Consider the following 24,618-nt stretch of genomic DNA (forward strand, 5'->3'; position numbering starts at 1 on the left):
AGGAATCATTAACACAAATAAAAAAAGAATGTAACCTAAAGTTACCTAAAGCAGCTTCCTGTATGCAACTGCGTGTTGATATTTTGCGCGGCACGGTTCAAAGCTGACCTTTTTTTTGGGGGGGGGGGGGGAAACATACAACACAATAATATTATGTACCAGCATGATGAAGTGTATTTGGTCTTTTATTATAGCGCCATTCAGTGGACACTACGTTAATTCATCTCCAGGGTTCAGTAAAGTTTGTGCGTACCCGGAACCTTGTTTTCTGCGAAGTGAGATTTCTACGGACATGTATCAGCTGTTACACAATAACAAGGCGAAAGACCTCTTTGACATGTCAGTGTCAGATTGTAAGTTCATCTTTTAATATACCCTTTTGGACTCAAGTTAAGCAATTCGTTGCATAATCAAGTTATCTACCTCAGTCAATCCAATTTATTTTAATGATCAGTTATTCATAATATAATCAGAACTTTTAGAAAACTCGACTAATGCCAAACAACGATACCAACCACACCTACTACAGCTATCTAGCTAGCACAATTATCTAACAGGCTCTTTTTAAATATAATGCGACTTGGATAAATGTGCTACTGTACAATGCATTAGTATAGAACGCGTGTTGAAAGGTCTAAATTAATGTCTAATCATTACCTTTATTCGCCAATGTGTCTCGGATAGCTACAGTAGACTAAGAGTTTTCCACGAACATAATTTGCACAGCAACGACATGGCAGCGGGTAGCTGTTTTTCTTTGCTAACTAATGTTTTCAAATCAGCCAGCTAGCTTTTCCCAAAATAAAAATATATTTCTTATTACGAGGATGCAAAGGAAGTCAATAACTTGTTGCTAAAAACAGACGAGAAAAGCAAATTTAGTAAATTCGTCAGAAGGCAAATTAGTTTGCTTTCCAAATTTGCACACAGCCACATAGCTAGAAATGTACGTCTTTGTTTACGAGTATAGGATCCTTCAGATAGATTTCAAAAGACATAAAGACTTGTGTGTTCAAGGGTTGTGTGTGTTTGTGTACATTGGTATGGTGGGAGCTATGGATTTGTTTTTAATGTGAAAATGGAGGTGGCAGTGTTGTTTAATGTAGGCCCATTTGGCTAATCTACTTTCGTTAAGACACTTAACATGCACAAGTCTCGCAAGGAATCTCCCAAAGTGGCACCCCTGATTTCCTGTAGAAACAAAATGTCAGATTAGATAACCAGAATCATGTACAGTAAATACATTTGCAATGGGACCATATTCACTGTTATGTACTGTTTTCTCTTTCCAGCCTACCGAGTTTGAACCCAAAAAATATTCTGCTGAAAACAAGCCCTCGCTGATGAACAATGAGTGGCTCAAAGCCAGACATTCTGTGGTCTCCTCACCACCCTGACCGTTATGTTATCTGTGACTCGGAACTTGGACTCTATCGCATTGGACCTGTGGGTAGCGCTGAGACCAAAGCTGGAGCTCTCCCACTCTCTGAGGAAACCGCTGCTACATTATTAGCTATCAACTCAGATACCCCATATATGAAATGTGTTGCCTGGTATCCAAAGCAGGAGCCTGAGTGCCTGTTAGCGGTAGGCCAGGCGAACGGTAGGGTAGTCCTCACTAGCCTGGGCCAGAGTCACAACTCTAAATGCAAGGAGCTAGTGGGGAAAGAGTTTGTACCCAAGCATGCCCGCCAATGTAACACCTTAGCCTGGAACCCTGTAGATAGCAACTGGTTAGCCGCTGGGCTAGACAAACACAGAGCTGACTTCTCCGTTCTCATATGGGACATACATAGCAATAAATTTACCTCAGACGCTAGCATGGCTGCAGATAAAATCCGCCTCTTGTCAGGGGACACAGACTCAGGCATGGTGATGACCAAGCCTCTATATGAATTGGGCCAAAATGATGCATGTCTGTCTCTCTGCTGGTTACCACGGGATCAAAAACTACTACTGGCTGGCATGCACCGTAACCTTGCAATCTTTGACCTGAGGAACACCAGCCAGAAGACCTTTGTCAATACCAAAGCCATTCAAGGGGTGACAGTGGACCCCCACTTCCATGACCGTGTGGCCTCCTTCTTTGAGGGCCAGGTTGCCATCTGGGACCTGAGGAAGTTTGAGAAGCCCGTTCTCACACTGACAGAGCAACCCAAACCCCTTACCAAGGTATCACGTGTTTGTGATCTTGCTATCCTGCTATCTTATATGCTTTTCAGTTTTTTGAAAAACCTCTCCCAGGCTGTCTGAATTATAAGTTGCATTTAACCCTGTTTCCAGGTGGCCTGGTGCCCTACACGCACAGGCCTGCTAGCCACCCTGACGCGGGACAGCAACATCGTCCGCCTTTATGACATGCAGCACACGCCCACGCCCATCGGAGACGAGACGGAGCCCACCATCATCGAGCGCAGCGTGCAGCCCTGTGACAGCCTCATCGGCAGCTTCGCTTGGCATCCCTCCTCTCAGAACCGCATGGTGGTGGTGTCTGCAGCCAACCGCGCCATGACGGACTTCACCGTGTTCGAGCGCATCTCGTTAGCGTGGAGCTCCACCACCTCCCTCATGTGGGCCTGCGGGAGGCACCTGTACGAGTGTTCCGAAGATGGAGCGGAAGGTACGGTGGATCAGGACATAGCCACTAAAATGAGGCAGAGGGCCCAGTCTAGATATGGCCATGACACGGTGCAGGTGTGGAAGAATCATCTACTTGCCGGGGGGGATGACCCCCAGCTCAAGTCTCTGTGGTACGACCTCTACTATATCCTTTACTACGAGTTCTGAAGTCATGCCAGGTTTTGCTAGATGGTCATCAGATAACATTGGCTTGATTGTGTATATAGTTGCTGCGTTCTTGTGTGCTTGCAACAATGAACTTTTCTTAATGCTTACATATACCAATTTAGATATTTGTACATTTAGGTTTAAGTTCAAAAAGCTGATTAAAATAAATGGGAGCTATATGTACAGTATGAACATTCAATACCAATCACTAGTTTCTTGTACTCTACTAACTATGCATAGGAATGAGGGGATGAGTTGCTCTGCTGCACTTGTACCCATGCCATTGTACCAATAGTTGAGACATCGGTGTTGCATTTCCTATGTAAGTATCACTCATGAAGCAGTACACTGAGGACATGGAGCTGAAACAGCAGGGGAACAAACAGTCTCTGGTGTACTCCGGCATCAAGAACATAGTCAAGTCGAGCTCAGGTGAGTAATATAACACACGCATGACACCATATGCCATTACGATCCAACGAGCAGGCTTTAAACCTTTGATTATTTCCCATTATTTACTCTTTATTACTTCCAACAGCTCCTAAAATACATCCGCCTTGATCGTGTTCAGTCACAAGTCACGTGTTTTTCTCTTACACCAGGCACGACAGAGAACCGCCGCTGTTGGAGCTGCACGGAGCGCCAGACAGACATGCGGCGCTACCACAGCGAGGAGCGCAGCCTGGCGCTGCGGCTGTGCGGCTGGATCAGCAGGGGGTCCGACGTTGACGTGGAGCCCTTCCTGCGCTCGCTGGAGCAGGAGGGCGAATGGGAGCGGGCTGCCGCTGTGGCCCTCTTCAACATGGACATCCGCCGCGCCATCCAGATCCTGAACAAGGGCGCCTCCACGGAAAAGGGTGGGTGTCCTGGTGTTCTTAAGTTAGAGGAATTTAGCAGCAGTGGGTTGTGGCCTCAAATGGATTTCATCAGAAACGTATCAGGGGCCAAACATGGAGGGAAGCGTTATAGTTTAGATCAGTATCCATCATCTGTCAGGCAAAAAAAAGAAGCTATTTGTGGACTCATCAACACAAACTTTGTCATGGTTTTCTGGTGGAAGTTCTAATGATCTTGTGTTGGGTGTGATTTGAGAGGCAAAAGTCATTAGACAGGTAGTGTTAAAGGATCTCCTATGTAGCACTGCACAATGCCTCCATATCCTCAAGGTTCATTTTGAGGTTCACAATGTATGCATCATGTTTGGCTACCCGCAATGTTTGGAGCTATCTCGTTGTCATGATCAGTGACCTATGCACTTTGGTAAAACTCTCTCTTGGAAGTCGCTTTGGATAAAAGCGTCTGCTAAATGAATAAATGTAAATGTAATGTAAGGATCGCCGAAGTTGCATTACCGCTGAACACACAACGTGCTGCTGTCGAGAGTCCTCGTTGTCATACATTCACACAGCTCATGTTTTAAATGTAGCCCAACACTTTCAGCTCTGATTCGAAACCAACTGGCTTCTCTAATGTTCCTCCCAGGGGATGTGAACCTGAATGTTGTTGCCATGGCGCTGTCTGGCTACACCGATGAGAAGAGTTCTCTTTGGAGAGAGATGTGCAGTTCTTTGAGGCTTCAGCTGAAGAACCCCTACCTGTGTGTCATGTTTGCCTTCCTCACGAGTGAGGCTGGGGCCTACGATGGAGTACTGGTGCGTACGACTTAAGACTTCTAGATATTTTACAAAATGACGACGTAGGGGGATGATGAGTCTTAATTAAGAAGAGGGTGGTGTATGTTAAGTTCCTTAATGAGTCAATTTCAAGCATTCACTTTGAATAAGGGAAATTATGTTTTTTGGAGGAGTGCTGCTTTCTGAATTCTGTTTTACTGCAGTATGAGAGCAGTGTGGCAGTGAGGGATCGCGTAGCGTTCGCGAGCATGTTTCTAAGTGATGCCCAGGTAACCTCCTTTAGCACCACCACCATGTATAACAACTTCAACTCTAGTTTTCAAGTTCTATACGTATGACACTATCATTTGCTTTAGGATATCTTTAGACTGCTTTAGTTGTTCTGATACACATTGTTTGAACACTAATGAAGAGGATATTTCTATTCGGTGTGTGACTGGTGCAGCTGCCTCGCTACGTAGAGAAGCTAACCACAGAGATGAAGGAGGCGGGAAACCTTGAGGGGATCCTGCTCACGGGTCTGACCAAGGACGGCGTGGACCTGATGGAGAGCTACGTCGACCGCACCGGGGATGTCCAGACAGCCAGCTTCTGCATGCTTAAGGTAGTCCAAGAAAGCCCATTCCTAGCTTTCCTAGCATTTCATGACAAATATCCAACTTTCTTGTGTTTTTTTGTGTGCCTTTAATACCTTGGTGACCATCTTCTATCTTCCAGGGTTCTCCAGGTGAGGTGGTGAAGGACCCTCGTGTCCAATGCTGGATTGAGAACTACCGCAACCTGCTGGATGCATGGAGATTCTGGCACAAACGGGCCGAGTTCGACATACACAGAAGCAAGCTCGACCCCAGCTCTAAACCATTAGCACAGGCAAGTTGCGTCTGGGATTTACCCTACAGGATGTTCAAAATTGAAGAAGTAGAATTGAAAATGCATCTTAATAATTATCAATAAAACAATGCATATTATGTTCACATTATGGCGGTCGACTTGTCATATTCATGAATCATATAATAAAACCCACTACTTTACCATGACCCGTTTTGGTTGAATAAATGTCCAATTTCCCCCATGCTTACACTGTAATGATGTTTTCTCAGAATACACAGAGACTGCTGACTCCTGTTTTAGTTTCACAAGTCCTTATCACCCGACCTTTGTTTTGTTAACCCGCAGGTGTTTGTGAGCTGTAACTTCTGTGGGAAGTCCATCTCCTACAGCTGTGCAGCCATGCCCCACCAGGGCCGAGGTTTTAGCCAGTATGGTGTCAGTGGCTCACCTACCAAGTCAAAGGTCACCAGCTGCCCTGGCTGCAGGAAGCCCCTGCCTCGCTGTGCTCTCTGCCTCATGAACATGGGAACACCTGTGTCCAACTGCCCAGGTACTGGTCATGGCAGGGCACACCACTCCGGTAGGCTCTGGGTTGAGAACCAGATTTAACACCATCTACCAGATGTCTAAACTAGGGTTGACATGCAAAAATGATTAGATTGGGGGGGGGGGATTAACGTAGGGCAGGTCCTGTACATTACAGGATGTTTACTATTGCAGAAATAGTTTAAGTTTTTTTGTTTTAACTTTATACATTTGATATACTGTACGAATTGCTAGATGTTAATATTGTTACGGTAATACTAAAACAAATAATTAGTTATATTGGTAACTAATTATTGATGCTGGTTATTTGTTCAGGCACAGGGAAGTCAGATGAAAAGGTGGACCTGACCAGAGAGAACAAACTGGCTCAGTTTAACAACTGGTTCACCTGGTGCCACAACTGTCGCCATGGCGGCCACGCTGGTCACATGCTGAGCTGGTTCAGGTCAGCACTGCCAAGAACATAAGACACCTTGCGAAATCCTTTAGAGCTATACATTATGTTCTGGTAGTCCATATTTGGAAAGGTGTGACACTTTATGGTTTGTGTGTTTTACGATTTGTTCATTCTTTTACTTTTGTTTTTTCTTTACAGAGACCACACAGAGTGCCCTGTCTCAGCCTGCACCTGTAAATGCATGCAACTGGACACCACAGGGAACCTGGTGCCTTCAGACAGCAGCTAGAGATTCATCCACTTCTAGGACCCACAGCCACTAACACTAGACCCCTGTGTAGGTTCACTAGAGCACTTCTCTCACAGGACTGAGCTTAGGCCCTAATGTACCTACCTAGCAGGCTACACAAATAGTGTTCAACACTGTTACAGTTTGGGTTGAGTGAGAGCCCAATATCCTAACATAAATGTGTGGTTAGGCATGAGAGGCAAGATTTCTTTACTGACATGTATGCAATTAATTAATGAAGGACTTGGAGCGATTGTACCAGAATACAATGCAGGGGTCTTCTCATCAAACCTGAATCAGGATTAGATTTTGATTATTCAGACATGTTGAGCTATATTAATATGTGCCATACATTTTAGTTATATTTTAAGACGTCCAGAGCTGTTTCTGGATTAAAAAGGACTTCGAAATTCCTCATAACATTTGTAAATGCTGATACAGAATACAGAAAAATAAACAAAAATATACAAATATATTTTCTTGTTTCTTGCTACTACTACATATTTGGTGAAGTGCAGTCCAATGCAGATGACGGTGGGTGAGGTGGGGTGAAGAGAGGGGTTGTTGTCAGTGCATTCACCTCCCCACTCGCAGCCTGTGGTCTGTGAAACAGCAGCTGCTAGGCACTCCGACAAGACCCTTTAGATTGTTCTCCACATAAAGAACTTCAGCTGCCGGAACACCATTGACTCAAAGAGAGAGCAGAGAAACAGACAAGCGAGGGCCCTCTGTTTCTAACTCAAAATATGCATACCACACTTCAACCAAGGGACGGGCGCAGTGCGAGGGGACAGCTATGTGTAAGCCTCATTGTAAATGTGTTTTTCTTCTCTGCCACCCTCGTTCATTGAGCTTGGACATGGGGAAGCATTGTAAGTGAGAGGGGCCTACACCAGAATTGGCTAGATCACTTAGTCATGGGGAGGGAGGGGTGCTTGGGAGCAAGCTACTGTATGCTGCTTTCACAAATCTCTGCCTCAGTGTGGGATGTTTTATAGGGTGCCCTTTGTGAACTAATGGAGCAGGGTTGACAAATTGAGTGCAATTGTGCACCGTTTTGAAGTAAAATCTGAAAATAAATTGCATTCGTTATTGTAAAATGTATCCATTTGTGGAGATATTGATCAGTTTGTGTTTTAAGTTAAATCTACCATATTTTTCATGTAAGGTCTACATTCAGATACCATGTATTCGTATTTATATTAAACAACAAACTTTCAAAGCCTTTGTTTTGTTGAAACTTAAAGACACCCATAAACCCTCAATGCAAATGTTTATGGTTTTGTAGAACTTCACACATCTCTTCAAAGTGAAACTTCACAGTATATTCGTACTGTTATCTCGGATTATTGAACAATACATCACTTGCTTGTGTTGTATAGACACCGGACAATGATTAGTAATGTTACTGTGCAATTTAGCTGTCCAACCACATGATCAGAAAAAAAAATCGTAGCCCGCCTACGTGTATCAGCCAGTAGTCTTGCTGATAGAACTGTCAGACATTTACATTAGACATGAAGGAGGCAGGGAGAGTCGATGTTCAGGGTATCGTTTCAGTGTCAAAATAAGTTTTGAAGTTATATTCGGAGTTGTCGAGAAACACGGACTACATCGACATGATATTCGTCAGGTAAGTTCATGGCATCAGCAAAAGGCATTTCACACACAGTCAGAGGCAGCTGTGTGCAATGAGCTCGAGCTCACAAGAAAAAATGTAAAGGAAGTTAGCGAGCTAGCTAAACTACATTTGTGGGTAATTGTAATTCTCTTTTTTCAGAAGCTGAAATACATTTTTCTAAAGTGATACAAATTCAAGCAGAATGTCAACTCCCACCAACTCGCTTCAACAACAGTCGAGAGTTCGACGGAGCAATGAGGGATCATCCAGTGCACCCAACAGCTGCCGTTTGCACCCCATCCGTGCTATCGTGCCCTATCAACTCTTACGCGGGGGCCAGATCAGCCCGACACACTCGCAGTCCGTCTGCGTTAGAAGCAACAATGGACCAGTGAATATACGCAGCTCAAGTCCTCCTAGTCCGACACCGAATCCTGGTATAAATGGCACTGGGGAACCGAAGTTAACCACGAGACAGCGACTGTCCCCAGACAACCGCGGCTCATGTTCACCTGATCGGGGTCCACACTCACCTGTTTGCAGAGGTAACTGCTAGTCGTTTTATTTGTCGTTGCTATGTTTGCCTAACGATGTGCTGGTATTACATGACGTTTATGCATTAGTATGTCCCTAAGGATACTATGGTTTTCTTATCAAGTTATTTTGCTCATAGTCAACATGCAATTGAAACAGACTGGGTTGCTAGGAGAACAATAAAACAATGATTGATAGTTTGGGACACTAATCAGAAAACATAGGATATAGCTTGGTTGCATACCAGCAATAACTGAAGTAGGCATCAATCACAAGGACAGCTAGACACTGTCAAGACAGCTCATCAGGTGTCCCCTTGCACTCTCCAGCTGTTGCTTTTCTGGTGTGGGTGGGGGTGGGTGGGGAGTCACTCAAAAGAATACATGCTTACAGTTCTTAGAGGGCCCCACACTCAGAAAAGCAAAGGAACAGGTGTAACAGTCCCATGACAAAGTATCTCTACACACATCTGGAGCATATGGCAAGCCTGTGTGTGTTTGCTTGCACATGGACATGGCTTGCACAAGCAGATGAGTGTTACGATGTTATCATGTGTAGGCTATTGGCCGTTGGGCTATTCAGGTAAGAGATCAGCTTTTTCCATAGCCTTTTCATCGATATTATGTTCTAATCAGCATTGGCAGGCCTAATGCATTGGGATACGCACAAGAAAGTGTATCTGGATCGTGTCTGCTCGGATGTCGTTGATTAGGAGCACACAAATGCACATATTTGACTTTGGATGTGCATTGGTTCCAAAATGTAGGTAATGCATACCTTGGTTTGAACTGTACGTACAAAGATACCGTTGTGTGTGGAGAACACAGATGTATTTACTGTATCAAGTTGAATTGACATGCAACAAATGCTTCCACAAGTACGGAAGACTCGCCTCTATTTCCATTGAAAGAGAGAATAGACATGGTTGATCCTTGCTCAGTCATCCTGTTGTTTTCCCATCACTCTTCCTCACCCATCTGAGTGTGATGGTGGTTAAAGGTTGTAAGGGTGAAGGCCATGGTAATGGGCAACATTCCACCACATGACCTCTAGGTTCACCATCATGACATCATCTTTACACCAAAGTAGGCCAACAAAGAGGCTCTCCATCCCTATCAAAGTGCAGGCTGTGCTGAAATGGCTTCACTCATTGTCACACCGACCAAACTGCAGAGTAAGAGTAAATTTGAAAACAATCATTTTGTAAACTGTAACCTGGCTAAATCTGTCAACTTTGTATACCGAAAGATAGGACTGGAAATTGTGAACTGAATCATGAAATGTTTAAAAATAGTTTTTGAACAACATACATATGGCTTGTAAATTCCAGCCTAGCAAGGTTAGTCTTATTTGGAGCCTAATCACCTTTAACATCTGCGACCACTCCCATTGCTCAACTTCCAGATGAATGTGCAATTATCCTATGATGCTAGCTACTTTGCTGTTGATGCCAGTGTTTGATTTCTTGTGTTGATAGATAATGTGTGTTAAATTGCTGTGTCTGATGCCTGTTTAAATGCTTTGTTTGAAAGTCGACTTCCGTCTTTCTTTAAAGCTAAACTTGTTGTTCATTTGCTCCATTGCTGACTATAAACTGCTGTTGCTACTAGTAAGTGAACACTTAAAACTTGGTGTCACCTACATTCTTGCTAAAGAGATTTGTCCAGGAACCTGTTGTAGGAACAGTCCAAATGACAACCAGAAATGGCCTCTAGCAAATCATTCTAGATTTACTTCAGGAAAGTTGTGTAAATGTTGTCTTATGATCAGGTATGCCCAGTCATTTTCGTTTTCACTACACTGAGGGCACTTGGGAAATAGTTTTAAAACAGCCTCTCACCCTAACTACCTTATAAGGGGTGGGTTAGGTCAACATTTACCTTTTGCCTGTTTGTGTGTGTGTGTGTCTGACCCCTGTATAATAATCCCCCCTCCCCCATCCAACATTAGTTGAACGGTCCAAACTGCAGGTGCGCAGTTCCATCTGGCGGGCGTCTTCACTGGATGCTATCACCGGGCCGTACCTTACCGGCCAGTGGCCTCGCGATTCCCATGAACCCTATCCCTCCTGCATGAAAGACAAAGCCACACAGGTAACTGCGAACAGTCGTACAAAGTGTACACAGTTCTTTTACCAAGGGCTTTCATAAGTTTTCTTTTGGCCTTTACGTCTTGAATTCTGCATTGCACATGGTCATGTTTATTATGCAGGGAAGTTACGACACGTCAAAACCAAAAAATCTCCCCAATTGAACTGACCGTTCAATACATTTTATTTGAGAGCACTTTGGTTTTCGAGGTGGTTGTGAATGAATATTGAATATGTATGATGATGGCAGAGCCACTGACCACATCTGCTCCCTCCACACCAACAGAAGCCTTTCATCAGGCTGAACAGGGACCGGGGATCCTCATTTACATGGGCTTCATCCCTTTAACCCTCCATTCACCACACATTTCATTCTGCAAGTCCTACAAAGTAAAAACTAAACTAGTGTTCCAAACACAGTGGTGGACCAGACTCGACCACACTACAGAACAGCCCCCCACCTCACACACTCACACACAGACAAATACACGTGCACACAAATGTACTGTAAATTCTCAGTTCAGACTACTTTCTGTTAACATGGTTTTCCAAAGGCTTTTTAGAACACAAAAGAGACTAAATGTTCCCAGACTTTTATTGGGTAGCACACAAGTTCAAGTTGGCCTTGTTCTTTGAGCTGTAACGTAGCTGTGTATGGAGGTGAATATGTGTGCACCTGTCCCTCAGGCTGTGGTTCAGGCAAGGAATCCCACTGCTTACCACCTGGCCCTCATAGTGGCTGGCCCGCCTGCCTGTCTTTTGTGTGGGAATTGAGGAGCAGAGGGGCCATACATATGCTAATCAATGTTCCGGGATAGGTCTGTCTGCTCCAGGCCCTGTGGTTACAGAATACAGAGAATGTCTGTATTAAATCTACAGACACTCTGCAGGCTTCAGATTTGCTTAAGCTATTTTGTTTTCCCTGTTTAAAATAGTTTTACTTCAGGCAGTATTGAATAAAGTCATAATGAAATAATTCTGTTTGCAAGTAGATGAACATCAGTTACACAGTACAGATTAAACATTTCAGTTACACTGTGCCCGTTTGTTGTGCTATCACAAAACAGCTTGAAGAAATCGGTACACATATTTCTCAAATATATAATCATCATCACTTACATTTTTTAACATGTATGGGACATGCACAAGGTAAGACAATGATCTCACATAACCCAAATGGATTGTAGATATGTTCCCAGCTTTTCAAAACATGAGTAGCTGCCAAATGATAGCAGTGTGGTATTCTTCACTCTTCATGTGCATTAAAACAAACCAACTTGAATTCCATCTCATACGTGTTCAGCCACAGGCATTATCTCCTGTTGTTGAACCAAGCTGACTTGCACAAGGATGTTGTCTAGGAACCAGTTGAGAAAGGGTAGCTGTTGATAGCCGTTGAACTTAGCCTTTATCTCACTAGGTTATTATCAGGTATAACACCTGGCACAAAAGTCTACATAGCACAAAAGCTACGCCGGAAGTCAAAGCAGCAACATGATAAAATCATAGGACCTCCAAGGTAAACAAAAGTAGGAGTTCTTATGAACAGACAGTATTTATTTAAAGTGAATATCCAGAGGATAAGGAGCCTACATCATTAAACTGCCTTATTGTAGTATACTGACAGTTTCAGACTGACTGGTAGGTTTAAGAACTGGGAACATGCCCTAAACTTATGGCATCCATCTAGTATCTAACAGCTCACACCATTCTACAGACCGTGTTTGCCTCATTCACTGTGTAATAATATTATGTCAACCAGCACCCATAGAAATGTGGGGGTTTGTTTGAAGATAAATGTCACTGATTATATGCTAAATCAAGGGGATGTTTGTGGTTTCAACCATGCTTTTGAAACATTCTCAGTGTGTGTGTCTTGTTTGCATATATTTACATATTCTAACGGTTTCCTTATTTACATTAAGTCTGATAACCACATAGACAGCCGTGCCCTTTTATACCCTTTGTGGATAGATTACAAACTTTTTTCCTAATTGTTGACAGCAGCAGTAGGTTTATATTAGGTCTGTTTAGTGTCTTTAGTACTGTTGCAGAATTGCAGCTATGACCCACACAGGTCTTTGCTTTCATCCATATATGGCTTCTTATTTTACAAATGAAAGGAATGATGTGGATGTATATATTTATCCACAGAGGCTTGAATATAATGTGTGTGCATGTGCGCTTACGTGTTTCAGACGCCTGGTTGTTGGATTGAGGAGGGAGGAGAGCTGGGGAATCCACACCAGCGATCAGCATCCTGGGGAAGTGCAGACCACCTTAAAGAAGTAGGTAACCAGTGTTACTAATGTGCTGAAAGCCTTCCCGTCTCAAGATCAAAATGAACAGGAGCAAAAGTGTAATGGTATCGCTCAGATGAAATGGATCAGAATAACTGCAGCAAGAGTTGGCCTATTTGTTTTTGTATAGCTCTTCTCTAGCCTATTTGTTATTGCATAGCTCATCTCTAGCCTATTTGTTTTTGTATAGCTCTTCTCTGGCCAGCCAGTTGTTACAGTTGTAACAACTGGCTTTCCTATGTTTTTCGCAGGCCCTGTGGTTCAGCCATTGCTCGAAATGTGTTTTAATTGTCAGGATTTGAGGTCAGCCTAAATGTTATGCTTCTGAAGGTTGGTTTCCATTCATGTAGCCCAGAGTTAGTGGCCAACCAACACCCACATGCAGCTATTAGCTCTCCAGCTCCCCTGACCACAGTCTATATTTACCCTCTCTCTGCTGCTACCTTGCATCTCATTGTGGCTTGTTGTTTTGAGAGACAGTTCAGGAACTTGTCTTAAGGGTGTAACAGCCATATCATTCCCCCTTCAGCTTTGCCATGACACGAAAGTGGTGAGGATGAACTGTGATAACCTTATCTGCTTCATAAATGCCTTGCTCCTTATGCAAACCATACATACAATATTTTGTCTTTTTGTTTGGCAGTCTTGCTTAAGTTTTATGCCTGTGACTAAATAGATTTTAGACTTCCTATTTTTATTGAATTGTTATACCTTGATGTACTAACCTAAGTGTTTCTCAAGAAAAAAGCCACGGCAATAAAACAAATAAGAATGTGTCAAAGTGCAGACAGTAGCAGAGTTCAGCAGGCAGTGGCCCAATGACACAGGGCAGGATGAACTTGTTTTAAGCCAGTAATTAAACCCAATAACTCCTTCTCCTGAAGGGGACATTCGGTTACATGCTTTTGTTTTGCAATAGTTAGTCTTAAAATTCCGTTTCATGTCAGATTATTTTTCTTTGACTGTCTTGCACATTTTTATTCTGCATCTAATTGCAATAATTCACTGTATTTAAACCTACCCCTGGTGTAGGCCCGTATAAATGTAATCAGGGTCATTACATTGCAGACATGTTGGGTAAACATCACTTTTGAAGAAGGTTATGGAGTTCACAATAAGCCTCTTCATTGCCTAGACAAATTGAATGCTGTACCATTCAAAACCTAGGGAATCTTGTTAGGGGAAGGACAATCTATAGAGACTAGAATACTTTATTTTCACGGTGTGCAGGATTACACAATAAGTATCTGATTTAGTAGAAACAACTAAGGAGTTTATGCATGTAGACAGTCATAAAATGTTATATGTCTACAATAGCCAGTTTTAGCCTAAGTTACTTTGAGAAGAAGCCTTTCCTTATGTTTAAAGGAGAAACTCCACCATGTTATCATAGCGCAGAATGTACCGTAACAGGTTTTTAAATGAGTCTTCAGAAGTGTTCTTCAACCAACAGTTCGAAGTGTTCACCCGAGTAAAGCAGCCTGGCCTCTTCTGTTCAATCAGCAGATCGTGAAACTCAGACTGCAGCTGCAGCGCACCAAACAGTTCAGCAGGCAGGGCAAAGAGAAGGAGCAGAGCTCTCTGCAGCCACAGGGCCAGCAGCACTCCGCCACATGCCAGTCTCAGGTGAGTGTGTAAGCCTATCATGCCTGTTCCCAAAACTGTAGGACGATACAGAAACGCTCACTCTTATTACCGTACTCAATCTAAGCATTGTATTATGTTGTATAATTAAAAGTGACACTGTGTGGCGGATCGTGTCATGATGACATGATACTGGATCGTTAGTACAAAAAACCTTATTCAAGACTTATTCCACACGTTCACAGTTTTACTACTATGGTAAAGAATAAGGATTTATTGCATTTATAGTCAGTTGGGGAGTGTGCACGTTAGGGCTTAAGGACGTGTACTTATTTCTGGTTAGCTCAGACCAATTGGAATGTACCTTGATTTACAGTAGTGGACATATACTGTGTTTTCTGGAGTGTTGTATTTGATTGAGTTAGTGTAGTTAATGAGTCTCTATTCCTGGTGTTGACTGAGGAGGAGGGAGGGAGAAAGAGACGTGTCTGGGCATGCCCAGTTCTTCTTTAGTGTTTGTGGTTAAATTATATATAACTTTACAGAAAATGCGGATGTTAGCAAATATACATTGTATTGCTCGGAATACACTGAATGACAAGAGTGCGTTTTAGATTTAGAATTCAGACTTGACTTTTATAAAAAAAATATTTAAACCTTTACTCTGCATTCCGTCCAGGCCAAGGTGTTTCCAGTGGTCAACATGCCTGTGCCAAAGTCCCACATATTCAAAGTGCCTAGCAGCGTGGAGGGCATCAACCATGAGCTGGAGAATGTTTTTATCAGAGAGGACTGGAAGCAGGGAATACAGGTACACACTCACAGCAAATCGAATTGCTGAGAGGCAAAGAGAGCTATAAATTGTGTGATGCGGGGTAGTGAACCCAGTGAACCTGAAAATCTATCTATAGCTCACAACACCAGAGCAAACTGCAGTTGTGTGTATCAAGCATGGCCATCGGCAGTTATAGTTGAGTTCTTCCGTAGTTCAAAAGTGCATACGAGGATAGTATGAAGAACAAGACACTACTGTAAGTCGCTCTGGATAAGAGCGTCTGCTAAATGACTAAATGTACTGTACCTGTGCATTGTCTGTATTATGTTACTGTCACTCCTTCCAAGATCCTTTCTCACCCTTTCTCCTTTTGGAACCTCTGACCTGTCAGGCTATGGATGTGTTGGACGGACGCCGGGCACCTTTTCCATCCCATCCTCGTGGGGACGTGCGGGACACGGACACCCAGGCCCCCTCCAGTGGGGGCTCCAGCCCCTTTCCTCAGCGCTGCACCCCGGACCCTCTCCATTTCTCTGATAGCAGCCCCTGCTCTGCAGAAGAGCCTGACAAAGGTGACATTTTTGTACACAGATTCATGGAGTTTATGACGATCGTAATGTTTTTATAGTTCATGCTTTTTCTGCATAGTGCTTTGAGGTTGGCCGTGTCATTAAGATACAGTTCACAATTGATTCATACTTGACCTGTCATCAGATTAGCATTAGCTGTAGCATTGTTGGATTCCTGTGCATGTTGTTGTCAAACAGAAATACTTTTTTAAGTCTGCAATCTTTTTTAAATTAGTTGTATTTCCTGTTTATTCCAGTCGGGTTCCCAGTGAATAGACACAGCTCATAGACACATACAGTACTGTAGATCCATCTCATTTCAGCTTGAAAAAGTGAACGGCCAATAGGATACCAAGAGAAGTTGCTTGAGGCAGATGGGTCACAAACTTCAGGAAGTCAATACATGCAAATGCAAAAGATGTTTTCCCCAAGCATGACTGCTTTATTGTTTATTCATTCTGGTGTGATAAATGTATTACTGTTTTCACTGTACTGTACCAGTGAAATTGAAGGTTATGTATGTACAGTACCAGTACAAGTTTGGACACACCTTCCCATTCAATTGAATGGGACAATGTGTCCAAACCTTTGACTGGTACTGTATGTATATATATATATATATATATGCTATGTTTGTTTATATATATATATATATATAAACAAACATAGCATTTGTAAAGCAGATCCCTAGATGTCATGCAAATGTGCTTGGTTTGTAAATGGAAGTTAAACATTCTATTTTCAGATAGTGGATGCAGTTCACCACTTCTCAAGTTTGCCACCTCCCCTAAACCTAACAACAGTTACATGTTCAAACGGGAGCCTCCGGAGGGCTGCGAGAGAGTCAAAGTTTTTGACGAGATGGTGTAAGTCTTCTCTGTTCTTACGGCCTTTCCTCGCAGTTGCAAGGTTCGATGTATAGAACTGCTTAACCTTCTAGAGAGCATCATGCTTGTGGTTACATATCAGCGTGTAGCAAAAGTCAGTATCGTAATTGTTACGATTGTAATTTCTTAACTTATTTTTTCTTATTGTCCTTCCATGCAGGTCCTGCAAGTCAAAAGGCTTTCCCCTCTTCTCTTGTCCTGACAAAAACAAAGTGAACTTCATCCCCAGGGGCTCAGCCTTCTGCCCGGTCAAACTCCTCTGCTCCTCCTTCTTCTCCTCCTCCTCCACACCAGGTGGCAGTGACAGCGCCGTGCCCAAGGTGACCAGCACCGCCCTGCCTCCTCAGCTCTCTTCAGCCCACTCAGTTCTCTCCTCTATAACCTCTGACACAGGCATCAATACGGACAACAGCACCGACAGTCCTGATACAGACCCTAGCTCTACTAATACCACCACAATCACAGATATTATCAAAAGCCATGATGGCTCGTCACACTTCCTTCTCACCAGCTAGTTTTCAGGTGTGGCCAAGCATCATAGCATAGCTTTTACCTTGTTTTCCTGACAAAAAAAAAGTATTTCCTGGTTCAATTATAACTCTTTCATTTGCCTTGTAACAGCTAGAAAACTGTTTTCTCCATCACTAATTTAGCCTTCTATTCTAGCATTCACTATTCTTAGAAAATTTGAGATCTGACTGTTATAAATGTATTGTGAGTTCTATCAAAATAAAGAAAATCCAAAAATGTTATAAAAGGAAATAAAGATGGTGTAAACGGGAACACATATTCATAGAATTGTTATCTATTCAGATTATTTAGCTGTCCAGTAATACAAAATACTATTTATAATTTGGGTAAGCTTCTTAAGAATATCATATATGTTTATATTGCAAAACTCTATGGGGAAGTACTTAATTTCCAGCAAAACTTTCCACATTTCCCCATTTGTTTAATCAAATAATTGCGTTGTGCTAGTGTAATGGGAAAAAGTTAGCAATTTCTCACACCAGATAAGTCTTATTTAAGGTCTAAAAAGATAGATGTGGAAATAACCAAACAGCCAGTTACAAAGCAGTGTCCCTACATAGTCTTACCCCTAGTGCCACCTTTCTTTTTGCATGTAGATGTTTTCATCCCTCTGCCTTACTCATGATTTGAGTTATCCCAACACCGTATAGAAATTGTACAAATCTTACCTTGAGGTAAGCACCCATTTGGGATACAAGATATAATTGTAGGAAAGGTAGAAAGAGGTCCACAAATAGGAAAAGCATCTGACTGCAACAGGCTACACACAGCCTCACTTCAGGTCCCTCAGAAGAATTTACTCAGGTCAGTTTAGGACTCACAAGGTCACACAAGGACTACATTGACCATCTCTTTAATTTATGGGAGTGCTCCAAAGCGTTTTTTTTTTTTTTATCTCTGCAGGCAATTTCTGACACCAAATCTAGGCCTATGTAGGGCCATGGATACATATGTCCAGTCCTACAACAAAAAATACTTCTCTGTAACATTAGCTTCCCCTTGCAACTAGTTTCAACTAGTTTACCAATTATATCCTTACAGTGCCACAGATCCAAAACAGGCAGTTGTATTACGTTCTGTTAAGTTGTGTTACTAAAACAGAGCATGAAACAAAATAAATTTTAAATAGTAAATTGCCATTATTATATAGATCAGTTAGGATTTTTGGTACACAACTGATGTTGTGTTTTTGGGTCAAATCACTTAATTGCAGAGATTGAAATCGAATCAATTATTGATAATAAGAATGTATTCATTTATTCAATTAATAAACCTACACTAATACACATTGTCCATCACTGAACAGGAGGATCCAGGCAACTGTGTGTAAAGTATGTGCTTAATGAAATTGTATTTTGAAGTATGTACAAATACAATGTACAAACCTTTTGACAATATGATTGACAGATTAATTATGTCATCTAGCCATGTTCATTCGTACAATTTCTGGTATACTTTAAAGTAATTGCAAATATAACACACACAGAAAACAATATGCAAAATTCCTCTCAGACCTAGTTGGATCTTCCTATTGTTAATTTCACAGCTACATGATACATTGGAATCATACTAACCATTGTGAAGCAGAGTTCAGCAAAGTTTGCCAAGTTTGGAACTAATATTTCATTTCACATGTGTATTTAATGTTTTGTAAGTAGACTTTTTTTCAATAAAATTGACAAAAATACCACTTTGTGTTCATACTTTTTAAGGCTGGGCAGGGCAGTTATATTAAGTATAATTATTACAGGCTTTATTCTTTTTATTTACAATATAATCATATAATGAATGATATACCTATGATATAAGGTAACTAAAGCATAATATGTTTGAGTCTGAGGCACATCATTTACCCAAATAAAAATACAATTGTTTACATCTTGCAAGCATCAAAATGTAATTCCTTGTATTTCCTCACAATATTTATTATTATTGGTAAATGCTAAAGGGGTAGTTAGAATATCTAATAATGTTTGTTTTAAGGCATACAGTACTTGGATTGGTAGAATTGTAGTTATGCAGAATTCAGTTTTAATTTCATTCAACAGTGATTGCCCAAAAGGGTACACTTTACTCTCATTGTGAACATGAAGTAGAGAAAAAGTCCAAAAATATACGTTTTACACTGATTTGGTTAAGCAGGCAATGCAACAGCTCTTCTACCTGTAGGTGCAGTGGTATATGTGTGGCTGTCTTTTTATTTGTTATCCTCAACTCCATTAGACTTGTTTACATAATGAACAAGCCAGATCACTTTCAATAATCCAATGTTGACTCTGTCCTTGAAATAATTTTACAATCGTACGAAGAAAAAAAACATGAAACATGCAGCTATTGTTAGATGGATTTTTAGGCACAAACTGACATGTTTACCCCATGCTTGTGTAATATATTCTGAATATCTTCTATTGTGGAAGTTGAAGTATAGTTAGGGTTTTCAACAATGTTTACCATACAAAAATATTGATGAATCATAATGCTTAGAATTTAAAGTAGAACTTAATGCAGAGCATACAGTACTTTGGTAGTTAAAACATCTTGAACAACATTCACCTAAACTGTCAAATTCAAATACACAAGAATCGCCTCATACTCTGTTTCGCTATAAACTGGTCCGGGGTAACCATGGTTTAGAGAAATGACCCCAAAACTTTTGCTGACCATAAAAGATAACCATGTCTTGTGCAATAATATTGTCGAGAATGCATCTATGCGTTGTGAAGCTCGTGATCTTTCCGACCCACAGCATCAGGGTTTGATAGAGGGTCAAGATCAGCAAACAGATTGAACCAGGCTGAAAGGTTTTGAGATGTCTCTGGTGTCTCTGTAAGATAGAAATGGAGAAAAGCCACGGTCAGACATTGAAGAAATACCTTAATTTAACTTTTCATGGAAAAGCAATATACAAAAGCGGGGGCATTAGGCTGGACATATTTTTTATGAGCTAGACCCTTTTCTTTCAAATAGTTTCATATGTTTTCCTTGTTTGGCACACCTCTCACTGCTGGCCTGCAGGGGTGCTGATTGGCTCCAGATTGCTCTGTTGCCTGGACGACAGGCTGTGGTATGCTCATGGCCCATTCTGAAATGGAGATGCAGATTTAGATTTGAGGGTACACTCATAACACAACAAAGCATGTTCTGTGACAAGACATTTAACCTTAATTATATTTAAAAAGTGTCATAAAGAAGAACTATTGCAAAATGAGACAATAAGTGCAAATCTTTTTTTTTTTTACCCATGTCCTCTCCAGCAACCTACAATATATCTTATTTTAAAATTGTTGTAAAGCATCTGCGCAACATTCATGGCCTCCTGATGAATAAGATGTTTTATAAGATGAGGTATTGGTAGTCTTTGCTCAGGGCAAAATTTAAATGGAAAAGGTTATTTGTTCAAATAAAAAAACATGCTGAAGCTTATCACTTAGCATTCTTGAGCCTATTTTTCGAATGTCAAATTGATTCATGGGCAGGTCACAGCAACATTGCAATAGAACTGCTACCTGAGTTGCAAGGGATGTAGGTTCTCCATCATTCTCTTTATACCAGACACAATCTGGTTGAACCATCATTTTACACACTATTCCTCACATTGTACCACTGTCACACACAGAGACACACAATATCATAACACAACCTCTGACCTGAGATGCTCGACTGGAGGTTGTTCATATTCTGGTCCAGGAGATGGGATGGGAGGAAGAAGGAGTCTTCATCTTCCTGCTGAGATTCTGCTGGTCTACTTCCCTCTGACATCCAACCCTCTCCAAACACCTCACTCCACTCCCGCGAGAATTCACCCTCATCCAATGATGTGCTGCCCAGGATCTCATTCAGCAAGGCCATGCTTTCCCTTTCTCCCTCATGCTCCTGATATGTTGAGAGTAGATCCTCAGATCCTAGAATCAGTCGATACATTATTGAAAAAACATGCTCCCCACTTCTATTTAAAATTACATTATGGATATTAATGGACTCAAAGTGAAAGTATAGTTGCTTTGTACTGCATTTCTTTGGTCTTTACTCAAAAAATGACAATAAAGTTGATTAAAATCACCTGGAATTTGTCTTCTTAAATCCATGTCTTCAAAGAATTTGCCAGAAACTGCTTTGCTTTGAGCTGCAAATGAAACCGTTTTTGTAAAAAAAACAAACATCATAATCAGCTACTACTTTGTTGTGTGAAGGACATCTTTTACCTTCTTCGATGGACTCTTCATTGGGGTTTTCACTTTCGATTGAGATGAGCCTATGGACACAGTACATGACGAAAACATGTAACTAACAACTTTTCTGTTCTTCCAAACAAGCACTGTATGATCTTACATGTTTGAAATAGTGTCAATATTTGCACTCACTGGCCATCTGCAGTCTGGAGAGGTTCCTCTCCAGCCCGAGTCTTTGCTTTAACTCTCTTCTTCCCCTTTTTCTTCGATCCCTGAGCTGACAGTTTGTCCATGGGGTCTTGAAGATTCTGTCAAAACAAGCAAGAGCAACAAACTGTATACTGACTTCTGATACTATGATACAGCTTCACTGAAGGCCATCCTCACCTTGAGCGTAGAGAACTCATAATGCTGACAACCCTTAAAGCTCTCGTGAATGGCGGCCATAGTGTGAGACGTCTTCTCCCAGAAGTGCAACAGAGTCGTCTGGAATTATAATAATAAAAAAAAATACCTTTTTTTAAACACACATTCAAAAAATTTCCAAACACAAACAGGGTCATTACCAATGTGTAAAAAGCAATTTTTTGTATGAACGTGGCAAAATGTATGGGACAAGTATGGAGCCCTCCCCAGTGTTATTATAACAAAGCTGAAATAAATAAATGCACTTGGTGTGTGAATCATATGTTCATATGTTTGTGCTGTACCTGGTATATGGTTAGAACATGGGAGAGCAGATTGCAACGACTCGCTCCTAACAAGTCAACTTTCTGGCAGACATCATTCTTCAGTTTGTCAAAGCTTGTTTTAGTCGTGCGTACTTGCGTTTGAACCTGTGATGAAGAAAGTATAAGATATGTTTGCCACTGAAATCACATAAAACCCAATATGATATACTATGTAGGTCAGTATATGTATACATAGTTACACCAGAGTGTAACTAATACAAAACAATAGGTTTGCCGATGCAGTTAATAAAACCTTTATTGTGTATATTATGCCCTCTAGTGTGACTAGTGTGTAACAGACTCAACAATTTACAATTCAACCATGCTTTTTGGGGGATTTTACGGAGTGCTATTTACGGACCTTGCGGAATTTCTCCATCTGTTTGTGTGTGTCAGGATCAAGTTCCTGAGACACATCTTTCATCCAGAGTAGAGCTCCGCGGTATTCTGTTCTAGACTGCTCCATCCGGTTCACCGTCAGCCATGTGTCAGAGATGGCCCGGTAACGGAAGGTCTCCACCTCCTGGTAGAGCCGACACAACGGCTTCCGCAGAGCCAGCCTAGGGACAACCAGACCACGTACTGCTCACTGCTAAAACAGAACACTACATAGTTGTCAGCGTTGTCTTATCCCATTTACTGCTACAGCATATCTTTGTAAAACAGCACTCTGACACAAAAACAATCCAGTTCCTCTGTGCATCATGAGACAACTTTACAATATTCTACCTCTGTTGGGAGGAAAAGCAGAGGGCTTTCCCGGTGGCTTGCATGATCTTGCCTGCCCTGGTCTTGTTCTCTGAGCCCTGGGAGCGAAGGAAGCGGCCCAGCTCATTCTCCTCCTGAGACAGAACTGCAGATATATGGGAACATGTAGTACAGTTTGTGATTCTGCCTCCATGATGGAAATGGCAAGCAGAATGTGTGTCTAACACAGCTTTTGTGAGGTGGGGTTTTAACACCAACTCAACATGGGAAGAAATGAGAAGATATGATCATTTTTGAGCAAATGTGAGTTCTGCCCCATGTGCATGTGGCTAAAGAAAACTCACAGCATATTCTTCTCTGATACTGCTCGATTACCTTCAGCAGCTCCATACATGTTCTCTGGATAGAGTGGAACACCTACAGACACATTCACATATCACAAATCTCAATGTACTCATCGTCATCCTACTGTATCAGCAGAGGGTTGGCGTGGTGATGATAGGCTTGAATAGTTTTAGCTTATTTTTTGATACCACTGTACATCTTACATCCACAGGAAAGTGTCCAATACAACATGACTACACAGTTCATGTAGCAGGATGGGCAGATCATCAAGTGAGAGGACAATAGGACATCCAGGAATTCCAGATGTTATACTGTATGTAGTTCTCTGAACCTCTCACCTCCAGTTTGGCGTCCAAGTCTGCGTCTGATGCCACCACATGTTCATCCTCTTTCTTTCCAGTGACCTTGATGAGCGCCTGCTTGGTTTTCCAGTACCTCTTCTGAAACTTGTTCACGACAGACGAGTCCTGGCTTTGGATAAAGCGGTCAAAGTATTCCCTGGAGTAGCCACTGCAGAAATACAGGAGAACTTCATATTACAACTGTGTTAGCTGTTTACGTCAATTAACACAATTAAATGAGGCTGTAAATAACTTGTTAACATTTTTGTATACTCACTAATTGCCTCCCTCCATTTTTCAAGGTTACCTGAAACACATGAAGATATGATGACAAAAGGTGTGTACACATTTACCTGACATCTCAGGTTACATGCCTGTGTATAGAGCCTATGTGTTTCACCTGCCCAGCATTAAACATTAACCAAAAGGGCTGCTAGCAGACGAGCAGGCCATCTGTTCAGCCCCAATTTCAGTTTGATTTATCTATAAAACATGTTTTCAGCAGTTCAATCAAATACAGCTATTAATCGAAATTGTCTCATTATTAATAGTGCACTGTTATTTCTAAATTATGGACGGATAGACAAATAGATTTCCCAGCAATGCTCTCAGATTGAATGAGAGGCCTGCTTGGGCGCTCCTCGCATCATAGGCTACCTGACGATAACAGACGGATAGCCTGGATTTTGGCAAATGTATTATGTTTTGTGTCTATGAATAATTGCAATGTCCGGCGTATGTACCCAACCGCACAAGAACAAATAGCCTACGAAGGCTTCAAAACACAATCGTATGGAAACAAGACGGTGCCCTCTCGGCTTCTTGATATTTGTATAACTGAAAATATTCATCAATAAACATTTACTTAATATACATACCTTATTGTGTCGATGGAATACCATTCATATATTTGAATCCCCTCCAAACCGTCGGCTGTGTGTAATGATACA

At 41.7% G+C, this 24,618-nt stretch overlaps 3 protein-coding genes across 6 annotated transcripts; 2 read left to right on the forward strand and 1 right to left on the reverse strand.

Annotated features, from left to right (window-relative positions):
• The first annotated feature begins 309 nt into the window (after window positions 1-309).
• On the forward strand, window positions 310-6,952 carry mios (missing oocyte, meiosis regulator, homolog (Drosophila)). 2 transcript variants are annotated; one of them, XM_067238871.1, is made up of 12 exons: window positions 310-353; window positions 1,293-2,172; window positions 2,284-2,764; window positions 3,121-3,219; window positions 3,390-3,644; window positions 4,270-4,439; window positions 4,625-4,690; window positions 4,867-5,025; window positions 5,139-5,291; window positions 5,598-5,832; window positions 6,114-6,243; window positions 6,394-6,952. In XM_067238871.1, exons 2-12 carry the CDS (start codon window positions 1,351-1,353, stop codon window positions 6,482-6,484), a joined length of 2,661 nt encoding a protein of 886 aa, XP_067094972.1. In that variant the 5' UTR covers window positions 310-353; window positions 1,293-1,350; the 3' UTR covers window positions 6,485-6,952. The 2 variants fall into 2 exon arrangements, with proteins under 2 accessions (XP_067094972.1, XP_067094973.1); XM_067238872.1 differs by having other exon boundaries at window positions 5,598-5,802.
• Window positions 6,953-8,012: 1,060 nt separating this feature from the next.
• Window positions 8,013-19,080, forward strand: LOC136944289 (glucocorticoid-induced transcript 1 protein). Of its 3 annotated transcripts, none has more exons than XM_067237988.1 (9): window positions 8,013-8,117; window positions 8,265-8,650; window positions 10,590-10,732; window positions 12,927-13,016; window positions 14,532-14,654; window positions 15,292-15,423; window positions 15,779-15,959; window positions 16,702-16,822; window positions 17,004-19,080. In XM_067237988.1, exons 2-9 carry the CDS (start codon window positions 8,308-8,310, stop codon window positions 17,356-17,358), a joined length of 1,488 nt encoding a protein of 495 aa, XP_067094089.1. In that variant the 5' UTR covers window positions 8,013-8,117; window positions 8,265-8,307; the 3' UTR covers window positions 17,359-19,080. The 3 variants fall into 3 exon arrangements, with proteins under 3 accessions (XP_067094089.1, XP_067094091.1, XP_067094090.1); XM_067237990.1 differs by having other exon boundaries at window positions 14,535-14,654; XM_067237989.1 differs by having other exon boundaries at window positions 8,014-8,117; window positions 8,268-8,650.
• Window positions 19,081-19,380: 300 nt separating this feature from the next.
• Window positions 19,381-24,588, reverse strand: ica1 (islet cell autoantigen 1). Its single transcript, XM_067238361.1, has 14 exons — window positions 24,547-24,588; window positions 23,946-23,975; window positions 23,666-23,837; window positions 23,327-23,399; window positions 23,004-23,127; window positions 22,636-22,834; window positions 22,254-22,379; window positions 21,931-22,029; window positions 21,736-21,851; window positions 21,577-21,626; window positions 21,435-21,497; window positions 21,022-21,276; window positions 20,370-20,456; window positions 19,381-20,198 (listed from the first exon to the last, which is right to left on the reverse strand). Exons 2-14 carry the CDS (start codon window positions 23,960-23,962, stop codon window positions 20,083-20,085), a joined length of 1,497 nt encoding a protein of 498 aa, XP_067094462.1. The 5' UTR covers window positions 23,963-23,975; window positions 24,547-24,588; the 3' UTR covers window positions 19,381-20,082.
• Window positions 24,589-24,618: the final 30 nt, after the last annotated feature.

Source organism: Osmerus mordax, chromosome 6 (genome assembly GCF_038355195.1).
Source record: "Osmerus mordax isolate fOsmMor3 chromosome 6, fOsmMor3.pri, whole genome shotgun sequence".
NCBI lineage: Eukaryota > Metazoa > Chordata > Actinopteri > Osmeriformes > Osmeridae > Osmerus > Osmerus mordax.

What these genes read in the sequence shown, in the direction of transcription:
- ica1 (XM_067238361.1), bottom strand. An exon ending in ACTTGGACGCCAAACTGGAG is followed by an intron (nt 23,400 to 23,665) that starts GTGAGAGGTTCA and finishes ATGTGTCTGTAG; the next exon opens with GTGTTCCACTCTATCCAGAG. An exon ending in TGAAGAGTCCATCGAAGAAG is followed by an intron (nt 21,498 to 21,576) that starts GTAAAAGATGTC and finishes TTTCATTTGCAG; the next exon opens with CTCAAAGCAAAGCAGTTTCT.
- mios (XM_067238871.1), top strand. Translation starts at nt 1,351, where the DNA reads ATGAGTGGCTCAAAGCCAGACATTCTGTGGTCTCCTCACCACCCTGAC. An exon ending in CATAGTCAAGTCGAGCTCAG is followed by an intron (nt 3,220 to 3,389) that starts GTGAGTAATATA and finishes CTCTTACACCAG; the next exon opens with GCACGACAGAGAACCGCCGC. An exon ending in TGGCAGGGCACACCACTCCG is followed by an intron (nt 5,833 to 6,113) that starts GTAGGCTCTGGG and finishes TTATTTGTTCAG; the next exon opens with GCACAGGGAAGTCAGATGAA.
- LOC136944289 (XM_067237988.1), top strand. Translation starts at nt 8,308, where the DNA reads ATGTCAACTCCCACCAACTCGCTTCAACAACAGTCGAGAGTTCGACGG. An exon ending in GTGCAGACCACCTTAAAGAA is followed by an intron (nt 13,017 to 14,531) that starts GTAGGTAACCAG and finishes CTGTTCAATCAG; the next exon opens with CAGATCGTGAAACTCAGACT. An exon ending in CCGCCACATGCCAGTCTCAG is followed by an intron (nt 14,655 to 15,291) that starts GTGAGTGTGTAA and finishes CATTCCGTCCAG; the next exon opens with GCCAAGGTGTTTCCAGTGGT.